Source organism: Pteropus medius, unplaced genomic scaffold, assembly GCF_902729225.1.
Source record: "Pteropus medius unplaced genomic scaffold, Ma_sr-lr_union100, whole genome shotgun sequence".
Classification (NCBI taxonomy): domain Eukaryota; kingdom Metazoa; phylum Chordata; class Mammalia; order Chiroptera; family Pteropodidae; genus Pteropus; species Pteropus medius.
This window is the reverse complement of record NW_024343733.1, coordinates 3,465,622-3,491,052: the sequence shown is the minus strand read 5'-3', so window position 1 is coordinate 3,491,052 and position 25,431 is coordinate 3,465,622. Positions and strand designations below refer to the sequence as shown.

The window sequence follows — 25,431 nt, the reverse complement described above, 5'->3', positions numbered from 1 at the left end:
ATACATCCTTTTCCTCGTTTTACAAAAGAGAAGAGACAGAAACTCCAAGTGGTTAAACTGTCCAAAGCCACCTGGTACATGATGAGGCCAGGCTGGAATCTAGCTAGAAAAGTGCAGGATGAGCAGCTGCATTTACAAGTGCATAAAATAACTATGAGATCGATGAGTAACTGACGTAAACTCACCCTGCGTTCTGCCAAGTGTGGAAGTTATTCAACCACAGCTCACTCTAAGCACACATGGAGTTTATCTATAAACACATTTTTCATTATTAATCAAGTATCGGTTTTGTTGGCATCATTTTCCCAACAGAATTGTATGCAATAAAATACCCTTCACCACAAGGTTGAATTTCATAGAGCTATCCTAAGAAGGGTCTTTTTGGAACATACATTCTAGGGTCCCAGCAATTTAGCGGTCACCCCCTTCTCTTCTGAATGCCTGTGGTGTCGTCACCTTTGTCAGTTCTCCCTGCTTCAAATGTCAAGTGTATACCTTGGTCAGATCCTCACTTGTCGATGGTGCCATTATCATCTGCAAAGTCCTCCAAGATAACTTTAAAGTGCATAAACATTTAGGAGTGGTACGTCCTCTTGATTATTATGAAATGTCACTCTTTATCCCCACTTATATTCTTTGCTCTGAAATCTACTTTGCCTGATATTAACATAGCCATTCTAGCTTTCTTTTGATTAGTGTTAACATGGTATATATTTTTCCATCTTTTCACTTTGCCATGTGTCTTTACATTTAATGTGGATTTCTTGTAGATGGCATAGAGTTAATCTTGCTTTTAATTGAAGTGTTTAGACTATTATCTTTAATGTATCATTGGGAAGAATGGGTTTAATCTACCATTTTTCCATTTGTTTTCTATTTGTACCATTTGTTCTTTGCCCCTGTTTCCCCTTTTTTCTATCATTTTTTGGATTGAATATTTGGATTAATTGTATGTGCTTATTCCGTTTTAATTCCTTTGTTGGCTTATTAGCCAAAACTCTTTGTTGTGTTATTTTAGCAATTGCTTTAGGATTTTTACATATGTAACTTATCAATCTACCCTCAAGTGATATTATGCCACCTCTCATACAATGGAAAAACATCAGAGCAGCATACTTCCATTTCCTCCCTCCCAGGCTTTGTGCTATTGTTGTCATACTTTTTTATTTCTACATGTTATAAACTCAACATACATTGTTATTATTTTTGCATGAGCAGGCAATTATCTTTTAAAGAGACTTAAATAAGGGGAAAAAAGCCATTTACATTTACCCATGTAATTACCACTTCTACTGCTCTTGCAATATCACTTTTAACATTATAAAATTCTGCAGCCCTTGTAAGGTTTGCAGTTTCACTTTGCAACTGTATTGCTGGATACATGACCCCCAAAAAACATGAGGAACAGACACAGCACCTAACAGGAAGGAATGTTTGAGTGAAAGCTAATTTTATAAATGGCAAACTTATTAGTTAACATAGTTATATATCAAGGCTACTTTCACACCATCAAAATTACAGGGACTCAGAACAGTCGATTCTCGAATTATAAGAATGTTTTATATTAGAGCAGATTATCATCCATGTTAACCAACATTTAGCCAAAAAGAAATCAGGTGCAGCAATACATTCAACAAGTATTCCAAAAGATGATAGAAACTGAGCCCCTGCTCTGGGCCAGCCACTCTTCTAGGCACCGCAGTGAACAAGACAAAATAAGGCAAAACAGTTTCTGACTGCACGGAGCTGACATTCTAGTGGCATCACCCACGCACCTCATGTGAGGGCACAGAAAAAGGACATGATCTCTATTCTCATAAAATTCACACTTACGAGAAACCTAAACATTTTAATAACACCTAACAGATATATACAAAGTACAATAAGACAATAGATAACTTTTCGTCACGTTGTCACAATATTTTAAGATCCCAAAAAGCAGCAGCTAATTTCCCAATGTTTCAAGCTGATCCAGGTCCACGTCCACTGCATGATGTTAAGGAAGAAGCAGTCAATGCCTACCAGGGTCAAATAAATTCACTTTTCAAGTAGGTGATGCTTTTAAAAATCTGACATAAATTCATTTGAAAGGCCAAGTTTTAAACTGCAGACACAGCAATGCAGACTTACGAAGTGGCGGGATTGTGCCTTTTTTCCGCGACATACCGTAAGGTAGTGAATTCGTAGTAGTAAATGTGGCTGACCATCGATAAAGGTTTGCTGAATGCTTGTCTTACGTTTTAGCAAGGGAACATTTAGTTGTAAGAAAGAAAAATCCACCGAAACTGTCTTAAAACTGAAAAGGAACGGGGCTATTTCATGGAACCCAAGGGCAGGAAGTATAGCTAGAGATTATAAGAGATCAGAACCAGGAACTAGGAAAGCATCAGAACCAAGGCAGTTCGTTGTCTATGCCTCTTGTGTGCACCACTTATCCTGCCTCTGCTTCTCTGCAACTGTCTCGTTCTTCGCTCTCCACAAACGAGCTTTCTCTCTCCCACAAAGTCCTCTATTCCCAGCACACAACTGAGGCCCGAGTGGCTCATCCCAGTCCATGAATCAGCCTCCCCCATCCTTGTGCAACCTGCTGAAGCCAAAAGATTAATTCAAGTACCATGAACAGGTCCGCCTCTAGAGGCGCTGGGGAGGGACATTAGAGCAAGGAGATACCCTGAAAGGTGACATTTATCCTGCCTGCTATGACAAGGTAAAACAAGAGAAAACTTACAGCAAATGCAAAGAGAGGTTCTATGTATTTCCTTGCTAGTGGCCTAAGGGGCAAGGCATTGCCATCATTCCCCAATTGAGGCATAATCCCTAAAAGCCAGGGCTTATGGCCCACATTTGCCCCACACCAGGAAAACTGAAAGGAGAGCAGATGTCTTTCTTTCTCCCCAACAAACCTTCAATAACTGGATAAAAGATGTTTAATTCTAAGCTAGTGCTGGGATCACAATAATGCTGTTTCATTCGTGAGAAATACAAAAAGGATGCAGACAAAAGACAAGGGTCTCTTGAAAAATCAGGAAGAACATAATGAGTGAGGGCCATCGGCCCAACAAAGCAGACAGGACTAGGGCTTGACAGTCCCACCTGCTCTCTGGGCTCAGGACCCTCCACCTTGACAAGTAGCAGCAGGGCTTAAGGAACTCCGAGTTCACCCTAGACTAGGAACAGTCATTAACGATGACATGACTAACGATGGCCAGTCTTTTGCGGAAACATAAAGCCTGCTCGGCAGCTGTGGATGGGCACCCATGCCAGTTTGCAGCATGCCCCCCCCCACTTCCCAAAGGAGGCCAGCCAGAGTGTGGTAATGAAACTGCACATAGTGGAAATGGGATCTAAATGAGTTTAAACTGATTTATGTTAGCTTTTGTAAAGATTACTCGATATCAGGAAAGTGCTACCACTGTGAAATAATGTCGACAATCCTTAAGACCTCCACCTAATGGTACTTGCACAGAATATTTATATTCCTCGTCATGGGAACAAGGACCATAATGGATACCATTTTTGTTTTATTAGGGATGCATATTTAAATTAATCTGCTATTTGCCTAAACAATTAGCTGCTTCTGTTTGTGTGCACAAAGCCAAAATCGCAATTAGGCTTCCATCAAAAAGATAAGTCCCAACTAAAACTGTCCCAGTGGAGTCATAAGAGCTCAGGGCAGAACTTTCCAAAATTACTTTTTAGCATAATGGTAATTATGTTAATTGCTTGAAAGGTAAATAACTGCTGAACTGGTTTTGGGAAAAAAAAACAAAACACACACACAATTGGTATTGCCCCTCCTCTTTGATCTTTTTCGAGCACCATAAAATTTAAAACAGGTTAACAGTTTAGGAAGTCATAGACTGGTCACTTCTCTTGAACTTTGCCTTGTGGCCATTCGATTAGAACTTATTTTAGCCATGAGCTCCTCTTCTCTCAAGCTTGCACGATAAGCACCTGAGGCTTGGTCTCAGCTTTATAATAGTTAAGTAGACAGGATCAATTAACTGCAGTTCAGAGACACTAAATGAAGTTGACTATTTATAAAGACAGCTGGCGATTGCGATTTCCACCACGTAAATAAACACTTGTCTATCGGAAATTAAGCAGAAGTCAAAAGGAATTCTGCTACAAGAGAAAGGGCATTTTAACAAGAATTTTAAAGACACTGATAGCACTCACTAAATGTGTACCTCTTCAAAGTGCATCCAACATCACTTTGAAATGTACATCAGAGATGTGAAAGTGGCATAAAGCTGACAGGACAAGAAGTTCTGTTCTCATGGAAGAGGTGGCCAATGGGCGAGTAATATCACTGCAAACAAAGGTCCCAAAAAAGAACAAGGCTGAATGAAATTTATTCTTCACTTGGCTGCTGTGTCTACCGTGCACGTCATCCTCCACATTCTAGCTGAACACACCTCTAAAGCTGAACTCTGTTGCTTATGGCAAAAACAAACACACAAACAAAAAAAGAAAACAGTAAGTTTGAAGCATTCTGGGAACTGTAATTTTTAATTGACAAGTAAGGGAATTGAAAATGACTGGTTAGGGCATAAGCAAAGCAGTGACCAGACATGAGATACAAAGCAGAAACCGAGTCAAGAAGAAGAAAAGCTAAATATATTTAATAGTCTCAAGTTCAAAACAGCAGAACATTTTTTTAAAGAATTAAAAATGAAGATACTGTAGATTGATGAGGAATTTGGACCAGCTCTTCTATAAGAAGAAATGCCGAGAAGGCAGATAATGTGAGACATCTGTGCATGCAGCCACTGACTCCCCAATACAACTGAGTGACATAAGCATAATACAGAATATATTGGGAAGAGTATATCAGACACTGATTGTAGCTGATGCCTCTAGAGAAGAGACTAGGTGACTGGGGGGATCAGAGGACAAGGTGTCTGCTGGTTGAAAAAGAACACTTATTTTATACTACGCATCTTTTGGTACCATTTGTTTTTCTATATGTAATACTATATCAAACGACTTATTATAACTTATATATACATCTTTACATATAGTAATATAATTAACGATGGGACATTTTTATTTATTAATCCCAATCATAATCTGCATGATTTTATAATATTTAACTCTGATGTACAAAATTAAATTAAAGACTCAAATTCTACTTCTGACCCACCAGTGGGTTAAAGTGAATTAAACTCTAAAGGAGTCCATAACATCACCATCACTCTCCCAGGGTCAGACCAGTCCAGGACAGTAGAAGGCCTAGGCCAAGGCTGGCATTCAGTAAGTCTCAGCCTCTGTGTTTGTTCTCATGCTCTCATTCTCACCCTTTTTCTCTCAATACTGTTTATTGCTAAAAGAAAAACGTCTTATCTTCAAAAATAGTTGTACTCGTAAGCTGAATGACATTAACTATAATATTTAGAATCATAATTTTACAATGATACCAGTAACTGTTAAAGCTGAGTGATGGGTAAATAGGGGTTCGTCATACTATTCTGTATCATAATAAAAGGGTTTTTAAGAATAGTAATTTGAAACACTATCAGTAACAAAAGTAAAAACTATTAACTTGTAAAAGTAAAAAATATTAACTTGTTTTACAAATGTTTTCAGTAGCTACACTAGAAACTGAGTGACTTCCTGAAACAGATTTACAATGCAAATTCCAGTAATGACATTTTGCAGCTTTTACAAACCCTGTTCCGAATCCTCAAAAATGACTCAAACAAAAAGGAAAAAAAATCCAGACGTGAAGATTCAGATGATGGCAAAACAGCATTCAGTTTTGAGTTACCTGGTTTCAAGTGAGAAAGAGAACATGGAAGACACAGATATTCTACCCTCTCACTTGGACATTCGTATTCGAAGGCAAATCTCTCCAGCACCTCTGCAAGTTCTGTCAGGAGCCCAGGGCTCTCCCATCTCCCTCCCTGTCAGGAGGATCATGACAGCCCAATATAGACATCTCCCTTGAACTTCAGGCCCACGGATCCACCTGCCTTAAGACCAGTGGTCTTCAGACTAAAATAAATTTGAAAAACTAGGTCTCCTTTTCATATTTGATATATAAAACTGACAATTGTTCATCTGAGTTTTCAGTTGTAGCCAAAAAAAAAAAAAATGCAACTTCAGCATATTTCTAAACATTGACATTTTAAAATAAAATGGTTACATCATTCTTTAATAAGTTTTTTTGAAACTGAATACCATAAATGAGATACTCACCATCATGTATTTTTTTAATGGGGGTGAGGAGAGAGGAGAGACAGTCCAAAGATAAATAGCAAAATACTGAAACAAAAAGCGTGTTGAGAAACACTAATTGTGTAACCATCACCACAAAAATACAGGTTCCAGTCTTGGGGCTCCATTTCAGTCAGATGACAGAAAATGAGCAGGCACATTCTTTTCCGAGTAACCACTTAGCATGTTAAAAAAGCATGGCATTAAATTGCTATAAAAGAATCTAATCTTGTTTAATAATCTAACATTCTTTTGTCTTATTTTGAAATATTTCAGACTTACAACAAAGTTGCAAAAATTAAACAAGAGTTACAGGATACCCTTTACCCGGATTCCCCAAATGTTACCATATTATATAACCATAGTAGCATGTTTAAAGCCAGGAAATTAATGTTGACACAGTATGTTAATCTACTGACTATTCGAATTTTGCCAATTGTCTCACCAACATCCTTTATCTGGTCCAAGATCCAATCCAGAAATCCACATTAAATTTAATGTGATTTCTCCTTCACTTACTCCAGTCTGGGACAACTCTGTCTTCTCTGTCATTCATGACCATGACACTTGAAGGCTACTGCACATTTATTTTGTAGAAGGTCTCTCAGTTGTTTGATGTTTACTCATGTTTAAAATCGGGTTATGGGTTTTTGGCAAAAATAGCACAGAAGTGTCTTTTCAGTGTATGACATCAGGAGGTAAATGATGTCAGTGTCTCATTACTGGTAATGGTAACTTCCATGACCTGGTTAAGGTGGTATCGTCAGGTCCCCCACATAAAGTTACTGTCCTCCTCTTGTGGAGAGATCACTTGAGACAATGCAAATATCTTGTTTCCCGTACTAATTGTACCTTCCACTGAAGGATCTTGCTTGCAACAATTATTATTGTAGTACTTGCCAAATGTTTTCTATTTTCATCATCCTTTCTCCATATATTAATTGAAATACTACTGTAAAAAAGAGCTGTCTCTGCTCTCATTTATTTAACTATTTATTTACATCAATATGGACTCTTGGATATTTACTTTATTCTATAGGTTATAATCCATTACTATCATATTTTGTTGCTCAAATTGTCCCTAATTTGGCTGTTAGGAGCTCCAGTTTGGTTCCATTGTCCTATATAAAGAAACTGCCCCTTCCTGCATCTTTTAAAAAGACATCTTTACTTTCTGGCCTCACAAGATGTCCAGATTCACACTCTAGCCCTGGTTCCTCTTATTGAAGAATAATATTTAGAAACCAAAATCTAGACACTAGTAGCTGTGTTCAATATTACTAGGGTAGCAAAATATATTCTTGTAACTCTTAGAAATTTGAATGAGCAAGTCCAGTTCTTCACTTCATAGGTCCTAAGTCAAGCCCTTAAAAATATGCAGAAAAGCCTTTCATGGCCTTGGAATAGAAGGTTGGAGAGATCTGATTACCCAGGAACTCCTTTTTGTAACACTGCACCCTGGTTTTTAAGACCTTTGTGGGAGGAAAGTTAAAAGCAAGGAAAGAGGAACAAGTCAAGAGTACAGCAGTCTCCCTTATTCATAGAGGATACGTTCCTAGACCTCCAGTGGATGCCTGAAACCGAGGATAGTACCGAACCCCATATATATAGTTAAGCCTTGAACAACATGGGTTTGAACTACATGGGTCCATCTACACGTGGATTAAAAAACAAAACAAAACAAAACATTAGCTCTGTAATCCATTTTCAGTTAACGTGTACGCGACATGAAGTAAAAGTAAGGTTCATGGGCAGGAGGAGAAGGCATATAGACACCTGCTTGTTTCATCATTATATGCTGAAAACATGATCACTTCTTCACTGAATTACCTTGGCACCTTTGTAAAAAATCAGTGGTTTTTTTTTTTCTGAACTTCATTCTGTTCCAGTGAATCTATACGTCTCTCCTTATGCCAGTGTCTCAGTTTTGATTACCATCATTTTACAATAACTCTGAAATCAGGCAGGCTAAGTCCTCCAAATTTATACTACGTTTTAAAAACTGTCCTTGGCTATTCTTGGCCCTATCTTTTTTTTTTTTAATTTTAGAATCAGCTTATGACCTTCTACCCAAAAAAAGCTTGCAGGGGTTTTGACTGGGACTGGATTGAATCTCTAGATCAACTGAGCGGGGAGAGTTGACATCTTAACAGCACTCAGTCTTCCATGAAAACAACTTTCCATTTATTTGTACCTTCCTTAATTTGTCTCAGTCACATTTCACAGTTTTTAGCATATTGGTCTTAAACATTTTGCTGAATTAATCACCAGTGATCTTTTATGTTTGATGCACTATCAATTTTCTATTGTTGCTAACTTGAAGAGACAGTTGATTTTTGCATATTGACCTCATACTTATTAGTTCTAGTAATGTTTTTATTGTTTAGGATTTTACTCATAGACAATTTATCCATTGACAATTATACTTCTTCCTTTCCTATCTGTATGTTTTATCTTTTTCTTGCCTTATTGTACCAAGTAGCCAGTACAATGATGAATAATAGTAGTGAAAATGGACATCCCACCCTTGTTTCCAATTCTAAGGGGAATGAACTGTCTTTTACTCTTAAGTGTGAAGTTAGCTGTAGGTTTTTCATAGATGCTCTTAAGCAGATGGAGAAAGTTCTCTTCTATGACAACTAGCTAAGAGTTTTTATCAGGAATACAAATTGGTTTTTGTCATATATTTTTCTGTTACATTGACATGATCATATGGTTCTTCTTTAGTCTATTAATATGAATTATGTTGATTGACTTTCAAACGTTAAACTAACCTGGAATTCCTAGGATGAATGCTAGCTGGTTATGATGTAATACCCTTTTAATGTATTGTAGGATTCATTTTTATAATATTTTGTTGAAGATTTTTACATCTAGATTCCCGAGGAATATGAACCTGTAGTTTACTTGTTTTCATGTACTAGTTATTCTTTTTCTTCTTTATCTGGTTTTAGTAACAGAGTAATGCTGGCCTCATAAGTTGAGATGAGAAGTGTTCATCCTAATTTATTTTATGAAAATATGTAGAATTGGTATTATTTCTTCCTTAAATGTTTGGGAGAATTCACCAATAAAGCCATTGGGCTTGCAGCTTTCCTTGTGTGAAACTTCTAAACTCCAATTTCAATTTCTTTAATGAAAACAGAGCTACTTAGGTTTTCTAGTGCTTCATAAGTGACTTTTGGTAGTTTGTGTCTTTCAAAAAAAAATCAATTCATCCATTTCATCTAACTGGTGGAATTTACTGGCATAAATTTGTTTAAATATTTCCTTAAAGTCCTTCTACCATTTGTACTATCTGTAATGATGTCACTTCTTACATGCTTGATGTTGAAAATTTCTTTTCTCTTTTTTTCCTGATTACTCTGGGGCTAGGGTTTGTCAATTTGACTGATCTTTTTAAAGGAACTAATTTTATGTTTCATTGATTTTCCTGTATATTTTTTCTCTCTTCTAGTTCATTGACTTCCGCTCTTATCTTTATTACTTTATTTCTTACACTTATTTTGTTTCATTTTATCTTTCTCTAGTTTAAGGTAAATAGTTAAATTATTGATTTGAGACTTCATTCCTAACAGAATTTTAATGCTATAAATTTCCCTCTAAGTACTGCTTTAGCTACATCCCATACATTTTGATATACTGCTTTTCATTTTCATTCAGATCAAAATATCCCCTAACTTTGTTATTTAGAAATGTTTAATGTCCAAATATTTGGATATCTTTCTCTGCTCCAGCCCTACAGTCAGTCATTTCTGCAAGTAGCCCTGGCTCCTTTTAGTAGAGAGTGACATTGTCAAGATCTGAGCACTAGGTGTGCTCATTCCTCCTGGGCTGTTGCTGTCTCTACATCTTCTCAGCAAACAAAGCTAGGACGTATATGAACATATGCATACAAGCACTCACATCTCTACTTACTTCTCTATCTATGTGAAAATCATGAATTCTACATAGATGCCTCCTATTCCACTCCAGCCCCAAGGGTTCATTCTGACTACCCCCTTTCCATACCTATACCTCCCTTCTCTAAGAGTAAGAAAACTGGCTCCCATCACCTTCAATATATGTACCTGCTCATTCTCCCTGTATGTTGTCAACCTCCAAACCTGGCAGGCCACTGCTCCACTCAGACCCCCTGCTCCACCTGTCCCTGGCCTCGCTGGGCTGCCTTCTTACTCCGCAGACCTGCCTAACTGCTTGTTGACTAAAAAAGAAGGCAAGTTTTACTTTCAAAACAAGAATACAGTCCACAAATATATTTATTCCTGCTTTAGCAGAGCCCTAGGGTTTAGGATGGAATAAACGCTACAACCAAAATTGCAAGTATCAAAAAGGAAATTAAATTCTGACTTAAAATTCAATTTATTTTCTTCCCCTCAAAAACTAAATCGTCTTTGGTTTTCATTAGGTACATTTAAGCGCTTGGACAATTTATTTCTCAAGTCTCAACTATCTCCCCAAAGTTACCCTGTGCTATCTACTGCTCCTTTACATTTTTTAAGCTCAACTGTAACGAGACAAGACAGCCACTTTGAATTTATGCATCATACTGTGTCTTATTAAAAGTGAGTTTTCAGTAAAACCACCCAATAAGCCAAAGGATTAACACCAAATCTTGTATTATAAATTCAATGTGCCACTTCTTTTCTGCATGAGAAAAATTATTTCAAATTATTTTCACTAGTAACTAGTTTTCCCAGAAACTGATCACCTGCTAGTCTGCACCTACATGAGAATTTCCCTCTCTAGTGTTTCTTAAATTTGAGAGCTTGCAGACAGACCTCTAAGAATTCATCTGTGCACTCCTCAGTGTGACAAACAAAGCATTACAAGGCATGTAGGTGATCACTTGGTGCCAACAGCCTGTGACTACAAAATGCAAATTCAAATACTGAGACCCCACAGCATGGCTCAGTTACAAAGTAAAAAGATCCAGATTCTTTTAATTTTTTTTTTAGATTACCACAAAAAATACACAGATTTTAAAATTTTTCCCAAAGATCTCACAACTCCCATTCAAGACTGTACCTGTGGACCCCTCTTTGAGGAACACCACCCTGTTAGTTAAATGCATATTTGGTCCAAAGCGTCCATAAGTAAGTGTGAAATAAATACAATTTCAGGCTCCTCTTGCTGAAAACTGAAAAACCTTTTTTAAAAAGCATTTTTATTTGGCAATATCCGCCAAAACGGAAACACAGTCTCTATGACTTGTCTATGAAACAAGATCTAACACCTCAGATCACACCAGGTGACAGTGAACTTCAGGTTCAATGCCCTAAGAAATACTTGCTCAACACAAAAAGAACCACCTCGGTTCAGAAATCTGCATTTCTATGTTTAATTTCGCTCTGAATATCTTTAAAATATGAGCATTTCTACTGCTAAGGAATTGTTTAAATTTATTAACATATCCTACCTTTTAAAAAGACTTACACCAGGTATTTTTTGGTTTTGGGGAAAAAAAGTTGTTCCATTTTGTTTTGTTCGCCGAGGGTCTCAATGAAATTCCTAAAACTAAGTTCAGTAGGCAAAGCTTTCAGGCAAGAACTAGCTTTTGAAAATTCTGAGAGAAAAATGACCAGAAAAAAAAAAAAAGACCGTGAAAAAAATCAAAATTCTTCACAATCCACAGCCAGCTGGTTGTCCGAGACATCTCCCAAGCGATGCTTTAGTGGGTTAATAATCTACATCTAAAACTTCAATTTCAGTTAGGGGAGGGAAGGGGAGGAGATCAAATATTGCATTCAAATGTTAGGAAATGTTAGGTCACTACATTCAAATATCATCATCCACATATGAATAAGAAACATAAGCAAAATAAGTAGACGCAGACTAGCGGGTATCAAATAACTGTTTTTTTTTTCTTATTAAATAAAATTTTAAACTTAAGAAGCACCTAGTCTCCAGAGCCACCTAACGAATGCATGGTCCTACTGTCATTATTAATACGTCAGTAAGCGAGAAATCACAGCCCCTTCAGCCAGGGCAGGCACAGTCCCCGACACTGGAGCAGTGTGTGTTCAGACAGTTGCACGGGGAGTGCTGTAGAAGTGGGTAAGCCACTGTGCCTTGCTTGAAGGCACCAAAGAAAGACGACTGTCGGCCGTCCCATCCAGGTTTCCGCATGCTAACATGCATGGGGTCTTGTCTCTCCTCTCCCCACTTAGGGGGAACAAATAAGAACTTCTTTGCACCTGAGAAGTGTGTAATCCCATTTCTCTCCAAAGAGTGAGTGTTCAAGACAAACTCTGCGCAGGGAGTGGGTTTCCATACACTGCCGTTCCCTAATGCTGTGGCTCAAGGCCAAAGGCAGGCAAGCATGGAGCAGATGGAGTCCTGGCAAGGTCTCCACTGTCCCTGCATTAGCAGCATCTGCTCATTACTCAGAACCTTCGCCTGCTTTATCTAATGCTCCAGGAAAAGCATTTTGATTTGATTCATTTCGGTACGGTAACGTGCAACACAATTAGTGGTAAAAATCAACCTGGAGGACGGCCAGTGCTGACAATCGGAAACAAGGCAGAAGAAATATGAGGCCAGTGGGTTGGAATTCAAAAAATCACAACTGTGGATCACCTTGCCAAATCGCAGCACCCCAGGTGGGTGTACAGTGTTCCTGCAGGGCAAGGAAGCTAAAAAGGACGCAGGGACGACTTTCACCCAAAGCAGTTTCCACCTCCCTTCTGGACTGACTCCTGTGGAGAATACGTGTGTTGACCATCACGGGGTCTCGATGGATACAGAGTTTCCCTTTGGCACAGCCAGGGAGCTGAAGTTCATTAACTCATTTTATTGTCTTATTCTTCTCTTCTGTGGGGCACAGTTACAAATTTCATATACCAGAGTGCACAAGGTAAGTTTCCTTTTTGCCACAGTTGTGCCTAAGAAGTGACTGTTCGCTACTACTGGAAAGGAGCAATGTAAAAAATGTACATTTGATTATTCAAGCTGTCTTTGCCCAGAAGTAACTACTCATGAATACGCTGGTATAAATATCACAGTGTCAATCTGTTAAACTGAAGTGAGACCAAAGACAAGGCCACCTGAGGTCTGGGGAAAAGTGAGAAGTTGTTGTTTATCTCAGAAACTGTAACGACCCTGATCAGACGGGTAAAACAAGCTGAGAGGGACAGGGAGGCAAGAAAGCACAAGAACTCTCACCAAAGAAATAATTCTAATACTGAAAGGGATCTGGGACAAATCAAGATTTAACGTAAATGATGCAGTCGTGGAAGTTGATTTTACCTAGAGTAGGGAAAATCCCCTAGGGCACGACGTGAAACCCAAAAGGACAAGACGGACGAACGTGAAGATGTAAATGTAAACCAGACAGACCAGCTGGAACGGAACAGAACACCTAGAAACAGAATGAAATACTAAAAGAATTTATATCTAAAAACTTGTAAAGGCAGCACCTCAAATCAGAGAGGTAGAGATGAGCTTTCTAGTAAGAGATGCTGGAAAAAAAATATACTCGGATTCAGAGCTTATACTATTCCAGCATGGATTCTACATTGATCAAGATTTAAACAGAAAAAATAGAAAAAAAATTACAAGTAGCAGGTATACATGTGAAAAAATTCAATCTCTCTCACACTAAGAGAGATTGAAACTACATTTGGATATCGTTTCTATCAAAGTGACAAATACCTAAAAGTTTGAAGCATACTTTGCTGATAAAAGGAAACGAGCACACCTTCATATCTCGCTAGTAAGAGTACAAAATAATATAACCCCATGTGCATTTTTATAGGAAACTATCCTTCCTGCACTTACATGAAATGTCATATGTACAAGGTTTTCCACTACAACACTACAATAGCAAGAGGTCAGAAAGAATGCAGCTGTTCCTCAATAAGGGACTGCATAAATAAACCACAGTACTTGTACAATGGAATACTATGCAGGTATGAAAAGGAGTGCATTCTCTAGACACTGGCATGGACAAGCTTTCAAGATGTGTCATTAACAAGACATATGCTCTCACATGTTTACTGCAGCATTATTCGCAAGAGCCAAAATATGGACAAAACCCAAATGCCCACCAACAGATGAATGGATAAAAAAGATGTGGTACATATATGCAATGGAATATTACTCAGCCCAAAGAAAGGAAGATATCCTGCCATTAGCAATAATATGGATGGATTCTGAGCATATTATGCCAAGTGAAATAAATTAGAAAGAGACAAACAAGTAATTTATGATACCGCTTATATGTGGAATTTAAAGAAGTCAAACCTGTAAAAAAGAGTAAAATGATGGTTATCAAGGTGATAAGATTGATGGTGTTTAAAGGTACAAATTTGTAACAAGTAGTAAATAAGCCATAGGTCTGTAATGCACAGTATAATGAATACAGACAATATTGTATTATAATTATGTAATGAGAATCACTACAATGGCAATCACATTACAATATATAAATCTATCAAAGTAATATGCTGTACCCCTTAAACTTACACAATGTTACCTATCAAATTTACTTTTAAAAAGATATGTCATTCGGTGAAAAAAGTCAAGGTGTGGAACAATATAAGATTAGGTATACAGCTTAAAAAAAGGAGGGGGGATAAGAACAGATATTCATATTTGTTTATATTTGCAATCAGAAATACTGGAAGGCTAGACAAGAAGCTAAAATATGTCTGCTTTAGAATGGAGTGGACAAAAATGAAGAGAAGCAAGATTTCTCAACATATATGTTTATAATAGCTTGATTTTACATTTCTAAAAATGTATTACTTAGTTCAAAACATTAAATAACAAAATAAAACCCACTCATTTATGGATTAAAAAGTACAATCACACACACATTGATACACAACTACCATCTAGAAAAATAAGCCTTAAAGAAAGTCCACTGAAGAATGACAAACTGAAAAATATTTGAAATAGATATGACAAGTGTTATTTCCTTTGTCCTTCCTTTTCAACCAGAAAAAATAACAACCCAAAGAAAAATGGGGAAAGATAGGAACAATTTTCAGAGAAAGAACTACAAACAACAATGAAAAGATGTTCATATATACTAAAGAGAAAGGCAAAAACAACAGTGAATGCCATTTCCACCTGTCAGGCAGGCGGGGGGAAGCGTCACTCTCATATACTTTCCGTGAGACTACGAACTGGTAGAACCTTTTTGGAGGGCAATTTGGCAATCTTTATCAAAACATAAAGTGTCTATAGCCCGCAACTCAGTAATTACCAGTAATTTGCTCCATGGACATACTTGCTTGAGTCCATATTTGCTCAAGGGTATTGCCTGCATCGCTATTTTTAATAACAAAAATAAATATTCCAAATGTGTATCACTAAGGGCCCTAATAAATAAATTACAGTACACCGCATAATGCAATATTACACAGGCTGATAAAGAATACGGTTTACCTGTAAGTGCTAATATGGAAAGGTACCAAGATGTGTCATTCAGTGAAAAAACCAAAGTGCAGAAAAATATCTAGAGTAGGACCTATGTGTAAAGACTGTGTGGGGTGGGGAGGCAGGCTAGAGGTAGAGGAACAGGGAGGAACACTTCAACTTCTTTTTGGGTACATTTTATTTTTCCATAGTTTTTTGCTATTTGAACTGTTACTATGAAAAATGTTTCAAAACCAAGTATTTAAAATATATTTTGGCAATTATTTAGTAAGAAGAAAATAGTTTCTCTATTATATGTACATGGTTCCCGTGTTTCTGTGCCACACAGGAATGAGGGTGACAAAGACAATTTTATCCAACAATATAAAACCAGTGGCACACGTGCACATCGCTTCAAGCGATATTTTCAAGCCCACGAGATGGGAGACATGGGGGGTGCAAATAAATCAGGTGCACATTTCTAGAAGTGTCTCTGTGTTTAGCATTACATAATTAGCACTACGACCACGCATGGCCCAGGAGACACAGTCATAGCTATGGAGTCACTAGTGACTAATGACTCAACCTCAAGCAAATCACTTAGCTGGTCGCTTTGGACCTCGGTTTCTCCACTGGATGATAAAAGTATGTGTGTGGCAGAGAAGACTATCAGGTAATTCTAAAGTGATATGATTGATTCTAATTTAAAAGTACTGCAACCTATGGATAGTTTAAAAAAACTCATTGGTAATCTGGAAAGTTGCAAACACACTCAAGCTGCTCATATGTTACCTGTTCAGCATCTCAATGAACAGATACCAAAAGAAAACAGCTTAGCTGAATTTCTAGAGGTTGGAGAAAAAAATCCATCAATAGTGTCTACTAATGTCAAACCAAAAAAATAGAGCTCATGTTGTTAAATAAAATGAAAATATTTTTAAGATTTCAGTTGTACTTTTTATTTTTAAATGGCATATGGATATAAAAATCTCCATTATCTACTTTACTACTGTTTTGTCCATCTGAGCCAACTGATAATGCTACACTGACTCTGAAGGTTTGCCACGGTGCCATGACATAAACACCAACATTGTAAAATATTTTGTGGTCCAAGTTTTGGGAAAGTGGAGAAACAAAGCTTTTGCAAATTCAAACTTTACACCATAATGGAAGTTAGGAGCATGAGAGGTAGGAGTTTAGGATAACCATGGCTATTGAAACTAGTGGCTATAAACTGTCAAGTGTTTCTATTCTTACCTAGTTCTGTACGTAAGTCCACAGTTGTTCATATGCAAAAAGAATTCTATCAGTCCCAGAAAGACAACATGTTACCACAAATTATCTTGTATGGTATGGGAGTGCCAGGAAAAGGTAGGCACTGACTTTTATTTTTCTATTTCCATATTTGTCTATAGATTATCTACATCTATTCCCTTTTCACTGTTCCCTTTGGACCGAGCAGAGACTAAAGGAAAAGTAGGCCAAATATATTTAATATTTTACACCAAACAAGTTATTTGCTTAAGATGGCTTGGCCAGCCTCATGTCTGGCACTAAAACCCAGCCTGACAGTTCCAGTAGGAATTAAACACCAGTTTTAATGGGTGCTGTGTTCCAATGCCTACTAATGCACCAAGAGTTATTGGCCAACTTCTTCAAATAAAGGCAAGAGTGACTGTATGTGTGTGAACGTGTGTGTGTGCCCACGTGTACGTATGGAGGGATTACAGGGGGGAGCCGGCCACAGCTGCTTAATTTTTGTAAAGCTTTTTTTTTTCTTAATAGGGAGGAGGGCTGCGGTTACTTACCATCCTCATAAGCCGCTACCGCCAGCGAGCTGTTTATCCTCACAAAGGAGACATATGGCTGCATTCCAGGCTCGTCCTCCTCATACTCTGAGTCCAGGAAGGGGGCTATGTAGTCCCAGGTGCGCGTGTCCCACACCCTCACATCCCCTGATGTATATCTGGAAAAGAAGGACACACTTGGTTCCAGGCAGAGACTGGAGAGCAGGGCCACAGTGGAGAAAATGGGGAGAGCCTTAAAACAGCAGAGGAGTCAGACGTGGTCGGCGTGGATCCACTCCTGCCACACTCTTTAGATGAGTAACTCCAGCAGGAGAAAATGTCAACTAGATAACAGGAAGGCTGTGAACACATTTCATGTTCTCCTAGCACCGTAGTGACAATTTCAAATGAGAACACTACACTAATAAACAATTATGTATTGGGATATCCTTGTTTTTCTTTTTACACTATTACAACTAATTTGCTACCTTAAGTTCTCTCAGTAAGGAGATTACTCGCAGAAATTCGTAGAAGCCATGGTTTTTACATAAACACACACGAAAGACAGGCAGAGAGAGAGAGGGGCAGAAACACTAAGGACTAATGGTCTTACAGGCACAAGCTTTCTAATACCTCATCCATGCATCAGATTTGACTGATTAAAGTCCCTAAAGACTAATTGATTTGCTGAAACAATTAAATCTTGCCTTTAGCAGCCAGACAATGCTGCCTTCTCATGAAAAGCTCTTGCCGAAATGCATGACACTCCTGGTTTTGTCCACTTAGAAAACAGGAGCCCTCACTCTCTATTACTACTGTCACTCCAACAAATGACTCTCTCTATCAAAGCTGAGGCAGGGCCAGAATCTGCTTAGACACGAAGCCCCTAGGATAATGGACTGGCCAGATGAGGAGATGGTGCGCGGCCGGCCACTGAGGTATTTACCCTGAGATCCTTACATCTGCTACAGAAAGTTTGATTCAACACGCACAGCAACTGTGGGGAGACTTTAGAAATGTTTTAAGAGTCTCATGGTATGCCCACACGAACACAAAGACAGATCATTTAGGGGGTTCACAATCTTTCTGAGGTCCGAGTCATTGTTCTTTCAGGGTTTCTTTGATCCCATGTTAAAAGTGTAGAGTCAAACAAGATAACCTCTGGGACTTAATTACTGAAATTTATGACATTTTTCATCTATGACGTAGTTAAAGATCAATTTCTCATGTGCAATTTCTCAATCAAAAAACCAAGACAACTCTGATTCAGGAGTTTCGTTTACCAAATGTATTCCCCTCAAATTATTAACAGACAGTAAATACACACATTGTGTAACTCGGCAGTCATTCTGTCGCACAAATGCTCCATTTTGGAGAATTCGATTCTCTCCCTGCAGACAGTACATGTGTAAAGAGCCAAAAAGCAGACATGTGCTTTCTAAAACTGAACTGATGGGCCTCTGATCACTGCTCCTCCAGTAAGTAGAAACGCTCACTCCACGAGTGTCATTAAGCCTGGCGATGCACAAGCAAGAGCGGACGTTAACATCACCAGGCCAAAGCCTGGCCGCTGGCTCCCAGACCCTCCAGGCAGTGTTCCAGGTCAGCCTTCTTAACAAGAAACTCTATACAAGGATACACACTCCAATGCACCAAAATGACTAGGCTCACCCAGACATCCTGAAAACGACCCAGGTGTTCCCAGGCATAAGACCACTCGCTTAGCTAGAGATACTGAACAGAGGTAACATGTTTGAATTTCTAGACTGTATATGATTAGATTCTTAAGGTCAATTCTATGTGAAAGAACTAGTCCACTCAGAAAAAGAAGGTGAGAAGGGTAGCTGCGTTTTTCAGAAATGCAGAGAAGTGAAAGAAAGACCGCTGGCCTATCAGACGGCACCAGCGGTCTTCCTGTGGTCCTTTGTGGTGCCCTGTCAGGCGCCACAGTGGTGAGCAGAGGGCTGCAGACTAGAGAATTTCAGTGGCCTGGGCTCCCACCCCAAGCCCTCTTTACACAATAAATTCCGAGGTAAAGCAACAACAACCAAACAAAGCTTGAAAAACTGCTGAACCACGCAACAGTGAGATGTGAAATGCAACTTGTTGATCTCTCTCATTACTTGGAAGAGCAGAAAGAGAGGACCGAGGTGCCACAGAGAAGAGCACTTGGTATCTAAAAGGCTGACAAGCCTCTTCCAGGAACTTGTCCCACTCACACTGCAACTTCACACATCTAAAATTAAACGCATGCTCGCCTCAAAAAGTTTTAGTTTACCACTAAACTAGCCTACTGCTGAATTCCTTATTTTAGTCAGTGGTTTTTCTTTATTTTTGCCTGGCACCCACACTGCTGTATATGTTCAGGCTGCAATGCCCTTTCTGTTCTTCTCATTCCCTGGAACGCCACAGAAGTCCAAATCCCTCAACACCTCATAGCCACACCTGACGGCCTCTGTACAGCCTTCCTCCGTCTGAGTCTCCCACACGTTCATCAACCCTGCACAAGCCAAGCCCTCAAAGATCCCTGACTCCACGAACCATCCTCCCTTTTTCCCTTCTCCTCCACACCAGACCATGGCCCTGTGAGCTACACGCGCCATGACAGCAGCCTGGACTGACACTCGTGGCAACTGCGTTTGACTATCTGACTTCATCCACCCTACGAACCTACAAGCTCCTAAGTTCAGGGGCTGGATCTTGCTCATGGCTGTGCATCCAATGACTGGAACAGTCAGCCTAGAACAGCAAATGACACCTGGCAAGCCCACTGTATAATCTGAGGTCTTAACACCTCATTGAACGAAGTTTTAACTACTAGCCCAGCACTGACAACCCTCCACAAACCAGCTTCCACTCATTTTCTACTCTTCCTTAGCATGAGCCAGCCTCCAGACAAGCCTGCTACTCACTGGCTTCCAGACTCTCTTGCCTCTGAACCCCAGCTCTTAGACACCTTTTTAGAGCCCCTTTCCTCCTCGCGATCCAGCCCAGTAGGTCTCAATTTTGACTGCACATTATAGAATCACTGAAACAATTAAATCGAGATGCTTTTAAAGCTCTCAATACCCAAGCGCACCCAAGATCAATTAAATCTGACTCTGGGGTGGAACCAGGCATCAGCGTTTCCAATGTACAGCCAAGGGTGAGAACTGTCAACCTAGCCTGAGCCTACCAACTCCTCAAGGTCAAGGTCCTCCTCCTCCGCAAAGCTTTTTGACTCAACTATTGTGTCCTGTGTCTGAAGAAATGGCATTCGCTGTTATATTCCCTGTCTCCTCAACCTGATTCTGAAGTCCCTGAGAAGGCCACATGTCAATGCCATGGACTCCATCATAATAGTGACTGAAAGCAGGTATCCACAAGTGACCGGTTGGAGTGGCACCTCTTTTTATTTCTACTGCCCACCTACTGGTGCTTATAGTCAGTGAGACACCTAGAACGCACACATCAATATGCGTTGGGCTTCCTGCATGTCTATTTTAATCCAAACTGATTAAAATATATCTTTATAAAACACAAGATAAGCTAAATTATTTCAGTAAACATGAAATTTTACACAGATACCCATTTAAAGTAACACCATTCTTCATGGCCAAAGAGCATGATAATAGCACAAATGTTTTGCTGCAAAATATAAGAGACTCTATGTCTCCTTTATGATGGTAACAGAGAACAAATATCCTATCTTAGCAGGTACTGCGTGATGACTCAGCAGTAGGCTTGAAAATCTAACACAAGTGAAAGCAACCACATCAGTGGAGCTGGGACTCGGAGCCAATGAACTCGAGCTAAAGAAACAGATGTTTTCAAGAGGGTCAAACACTGGTGGGGGCAGAGGGACCTGGACCAACCCCTACATGCAATCTGAAGTGCTTAACAATGCTGGCCAGGAGAAGCAAAAAGAGATATCGCAGGGAGGTAGGAAAAAAAGGTTGATTTTTCTCCAGAGCTCCAGATGTCTTTATTGCTGCCTAATGACAATTATACTCAACCAATTAAGACACCACTATGACAGTTGCATTGTCAGTAAGCCTTTGGACCCCAATGTTGATGGCTCTCTAATTACTATCTGTGCAAAGTACAACTGCAACTAATATGTTAGCTGATGTAAGAACACTAAAGAAAAACTGAAGAAGAAAGCTTTTTCTGAATGAGTAAGGCTGTCCCAGCCCATGGCACGGGCCAGTGAAACTGTATGCTTTCTCGATCTTTTTTTATGCTTGGCAAGCCTGAGTTTACCTCCAAATAAATAGGTCAGAGACCACAGCTGATTTTTTGTTGAAAGAATGGGAACGGAGCCTCTCTCGAGCTCGGCAGGCCAGAGCAATTGTCAATTTTAAATGATTTACCACCAAAGAGCTTTTATTAACCAGTAAGTTTCCAATACGTAGACTACTTATTTGGACTAAAAGACCTGAAGCTAAAGAAGGAAGAAAAGTACCACTAAAAACAACCTTTAACCTTTCCTCTTGTATAAATGTCCCGCACGGGTGGGAGAGGTGGGGGCATGATTCATTTTGCTTCAAGGTACCAGTGCTTCTTTGCTAAAAACAATTTTTTTTAAGGCTCTTCATAATAACCTGGGGGGTTGTCTTGATTTAAGAATGCTGGAGTAAGGTTAAGTGACTTACCCAAGGTCACAAGAAACATTTTAGTGGCACAGCTGGGATCAAAACAAGTCCCCATGCTTTTTTCAATCAGCTGGTTCGCCAACGAGCCACTCTGCTTCCTCAGATGACAGTGTCTTTAAACAAATACGGCTTTTAAGAACCATCCCCATTTAAGTGCAATATAAGGAATTTATTGTTTTCAATATTATGACTCAGGCTTGCAGGACACAGCCCCTGACCCTAACTCATCAATTCTACCACTATATCTCAATTAGAAGGCAAGAAGCCAACAAAAAAGGCTCAGCATGCTGGCAAGGAGTGTGGGGCTGGGCAGATACAATGGTGCCTCCCACACCTGCTTCACAGGTGATATAGAAGGACACATGGTATGGATGGGAAAACTTCACCCTCTGCAGGGCCATACTCATGCGGCCACCTCCAAATTAAGTCACAATTCTATTCTGATCAGGTACTCGCGGGAGCCAAAAGGAGCACTATTATGAGGCCTCAGACCAGGAACAGTAAATGGTTTCACTGTGTGTCAAATCCAATAAACTGGTAATGGCTGCCTATAGCCCTGTGTTAAGAATTCTGAAGCTGTATTCCATCCAGCTCATTGGAAAAATAAACACTATAACAGATTATTAATGTCCATTGGTTTAGGAATGAGGAATGGCAGCATATGGACAAGTTACTTGCATATCTGCCCCATACTGAACTCTGCCGGGCCAGCTCCTACTTATCCTTCCAGACTCAGTTGAGAAGCCACCTCCCAAGAGAAATCCAGCCTGACCTGAGTCTGCCTGTACAAGATGCCTCTCTCCAGTGTGTTTTGGTGGCCTGCTCTTTCCCTACCCTAACATCTCCTATGCTGTTCTGTAACCACCTATAATTATAGCCCTCTGAGCAAAAGATGTATCCTTGCCCAGAACAGAGGATGTGTCTGCAGTATTCATTTGTGCTTGTAAATGTTGAATAAGTGAATCTCCTGACTTAAACTTAGAAGATGGAAGTGGTTTAAAGCCTACAAAGCAATTAGGCAGAGGCCCCTAACTGTGTAGCACACATATTTCAAGAAACATTTATGCCCTTAACATGTGGAGGTTTTAAGAACTATTCACATACTCCATACTTTCTTTAGTAATACCAAAGATTACAAATCAATGAAATCAAGAGTATTTACTGTTTTCTATGAAACATGACTATGTCATATTATGCAATTAACAAAATGAACTCAATCCCACAGTGCAGTCTTTTTGTGGAAATGCACTACTACAAACATCAAGTGCAGCTTAAGACGCATCAATTGAAAAATAATGAACATCTTAATGGACCTTACGAGATACATGCACTACACACTTAAAACTGTTTTCCATACATCTTGGTTAATCACAATCAATAGAGTCAGAGTCAATGATGATTATGCAGAGTTATTGTAGCTGTGGCCCTTCCCATTATTCCTCGGAGAACCAGAGATGGATAAATGCAGTCATGAGTTCACCAGTATTTATTAAGGATATTCTGGAGCTCCTTCATTAAGGATATAATAAATGTAATGCTCTCTTCTAGTCTCTTATCAATATCTTACCTCAGACTTATTTACCAGAAGAGCATGTATACCTCACAGAAGAAAATAAATTTTAAAGTATTTTTAAAAAGAGGTCCCTAACGGGTAATGATCAAATTCCTTATGGGAAGCAGCCCACTGTCATAATGAGCAGCAGCACAAAATCAATATAAAACGAGGATGAAAGGAAACCTGTCAAGAGAAAAAAAATTTTTTTTTAAAAAGGAGAAAGACAGAAAGCACGTCCTTAGTAAATATAAACATGGGCTGATATTTGTCTAACGTAACTTTTACCACCAATCTGTATTTACAAAGCATCTGTTATCAAGAGCCTCAAAGTAATCCTAGGTAATATTCATTTTTTATACATTCACATGAAACTAGCAGAGTATTGAAAACACAGTCCGTGAGGTGTTTTCAGCTCCTAAATAGAAAATATTTTAAAAATTCAGGGCAAATATACACTATTTCAGATGGAAGCCATATTTTGGCATGGTATCTGGTCAATTCGAAGGCACATTTTTAATTACTGAGAAAAGTGGAGAACAAAATGGCTAAAAGCAAGGTATTTCAAGTTACCTTAGATCAGGGGTCCCCAAGCCCCGGGACCATGTCCCAGTACCGGCCCCATGGGCTGTACTGGGCCACAGAGCAAGAGGTGAGCGGCTGCGGGTGAGCAAAGCTTCATCCATATTTGCGGCCGGCCGCTCCCCAGCGCTAGCATCACCACCTCAGCTCCACCTCAGATCATCAGGCATTAGATTCTCATTGGAGCACCGGTCCCTGGTGCCAAAAAGGTTGGGGACCGCTGCCTTAGATGCACGCCTATGTCTGAACTGCTGTCTTCTAACAGTTTTTAATTATGAACAACAATGACATTCCACTGGAAGTGCCACCAGGCAAAATGAACCAACCTGAGAGTCAGAATTTAAATTTTACATATACAAACCAGCAGCTCAAAATTTTGCTTCACGTCTACAGAAGACTGAAAACCCTCTCGACTCTAATGTCCAGGTTGTGCGGACAGAGCAAATAAAAATGAGCCAGAACTACAGCCAGGGGTCACTTGGCTGCTGGAGAAGGTGTCGCAGTTTTGTTACATGTCTACTTGGGCACACTTGCCTCAAAGGGAATGAAATCTGGAGATGAATGACAATGCAGGAGACCAAACGGGACAACTGAAAGAAGAAAGCTAATATTTTGCAATATTAAACGATACATTTTTCCCTCCAACCCCACTTGGCAGAGGAGAAACAGGGAGACAGTCACTGTTCTTTCTAGTAAAGGTAGGTACTGTCCTCTAAAGGCAGATCACATCGGCGGAAAACGGGAGAAAAACCTCGACACAAAGAGGGCGCTTGATATTTTTTTATACCAAAAGTCGGGGAAAAAGGTCCTCAAATGTCAATAGAGAAGTGTGCTTTCTTGTGCAAACTGAAACGCTTCAGACTTAGGAATCTTCAGTAACAGTGAGGAGGGAGCTTATTGCAAAACACCACCGTACTCCTGGGCATCTGATAAAAGCTTTCGGTGAGCTAATAGCTTAACGGTTAGCAGAGCTGGCACCAGGCCTCCAGCGAGCCCTAGGCTTGACTTTCCTCCTGTAGGTTTTACCTGAGATGCTCTTCTTCACTAGGTGGCAGTAAAGCAAATGTACTTCTGGCAAATTATACCTAGACCTACGTCTCAGGTTTTATGATGTGACCTTTCTGAACTCATGATGTCATCTATTTTCAACACTCTTCACTTCCACAGTGCAACTGGGGATCAAGAGAACAGTCCGGGCATCGCAAAACAGGACGGGGATACTTTCATACCCTCATCTCTTCTATTCTTTATCCTCAATGATAAACACAGAATTTGCAAAACATTCTAAAATTCT

The 25,431-nt window shown here is 39.4% G+C and overlaps 1 protein-coding gene across 4 annotated transcripts in view; it reads right to left on the bottom strand.

Moving 5' to 3' along the window:
* The window catches only part of FBXW8 (F-box and WD repeat domain containing 8), a 103,637-nt gene that overhangs the window by 42,355 nt on the left and 35,851 nt on the right, over window positions 1-25,431 (bottom strand). For all 4 annotated transcript variants that reach the window (XM_039868237.1, XM_039868235.1, XM_039868236.1 and 1 more), the window contains one exon: window positions 17,391-17,548. In XM_039868237.1, coding sequence (XP_039724171.1) covers window positions 17,391-17,548 — 158 coding nt within the window. The remainder of the gene's footprint in view (window positions 1-17,390; window positions 17,549-25,431) is intronic.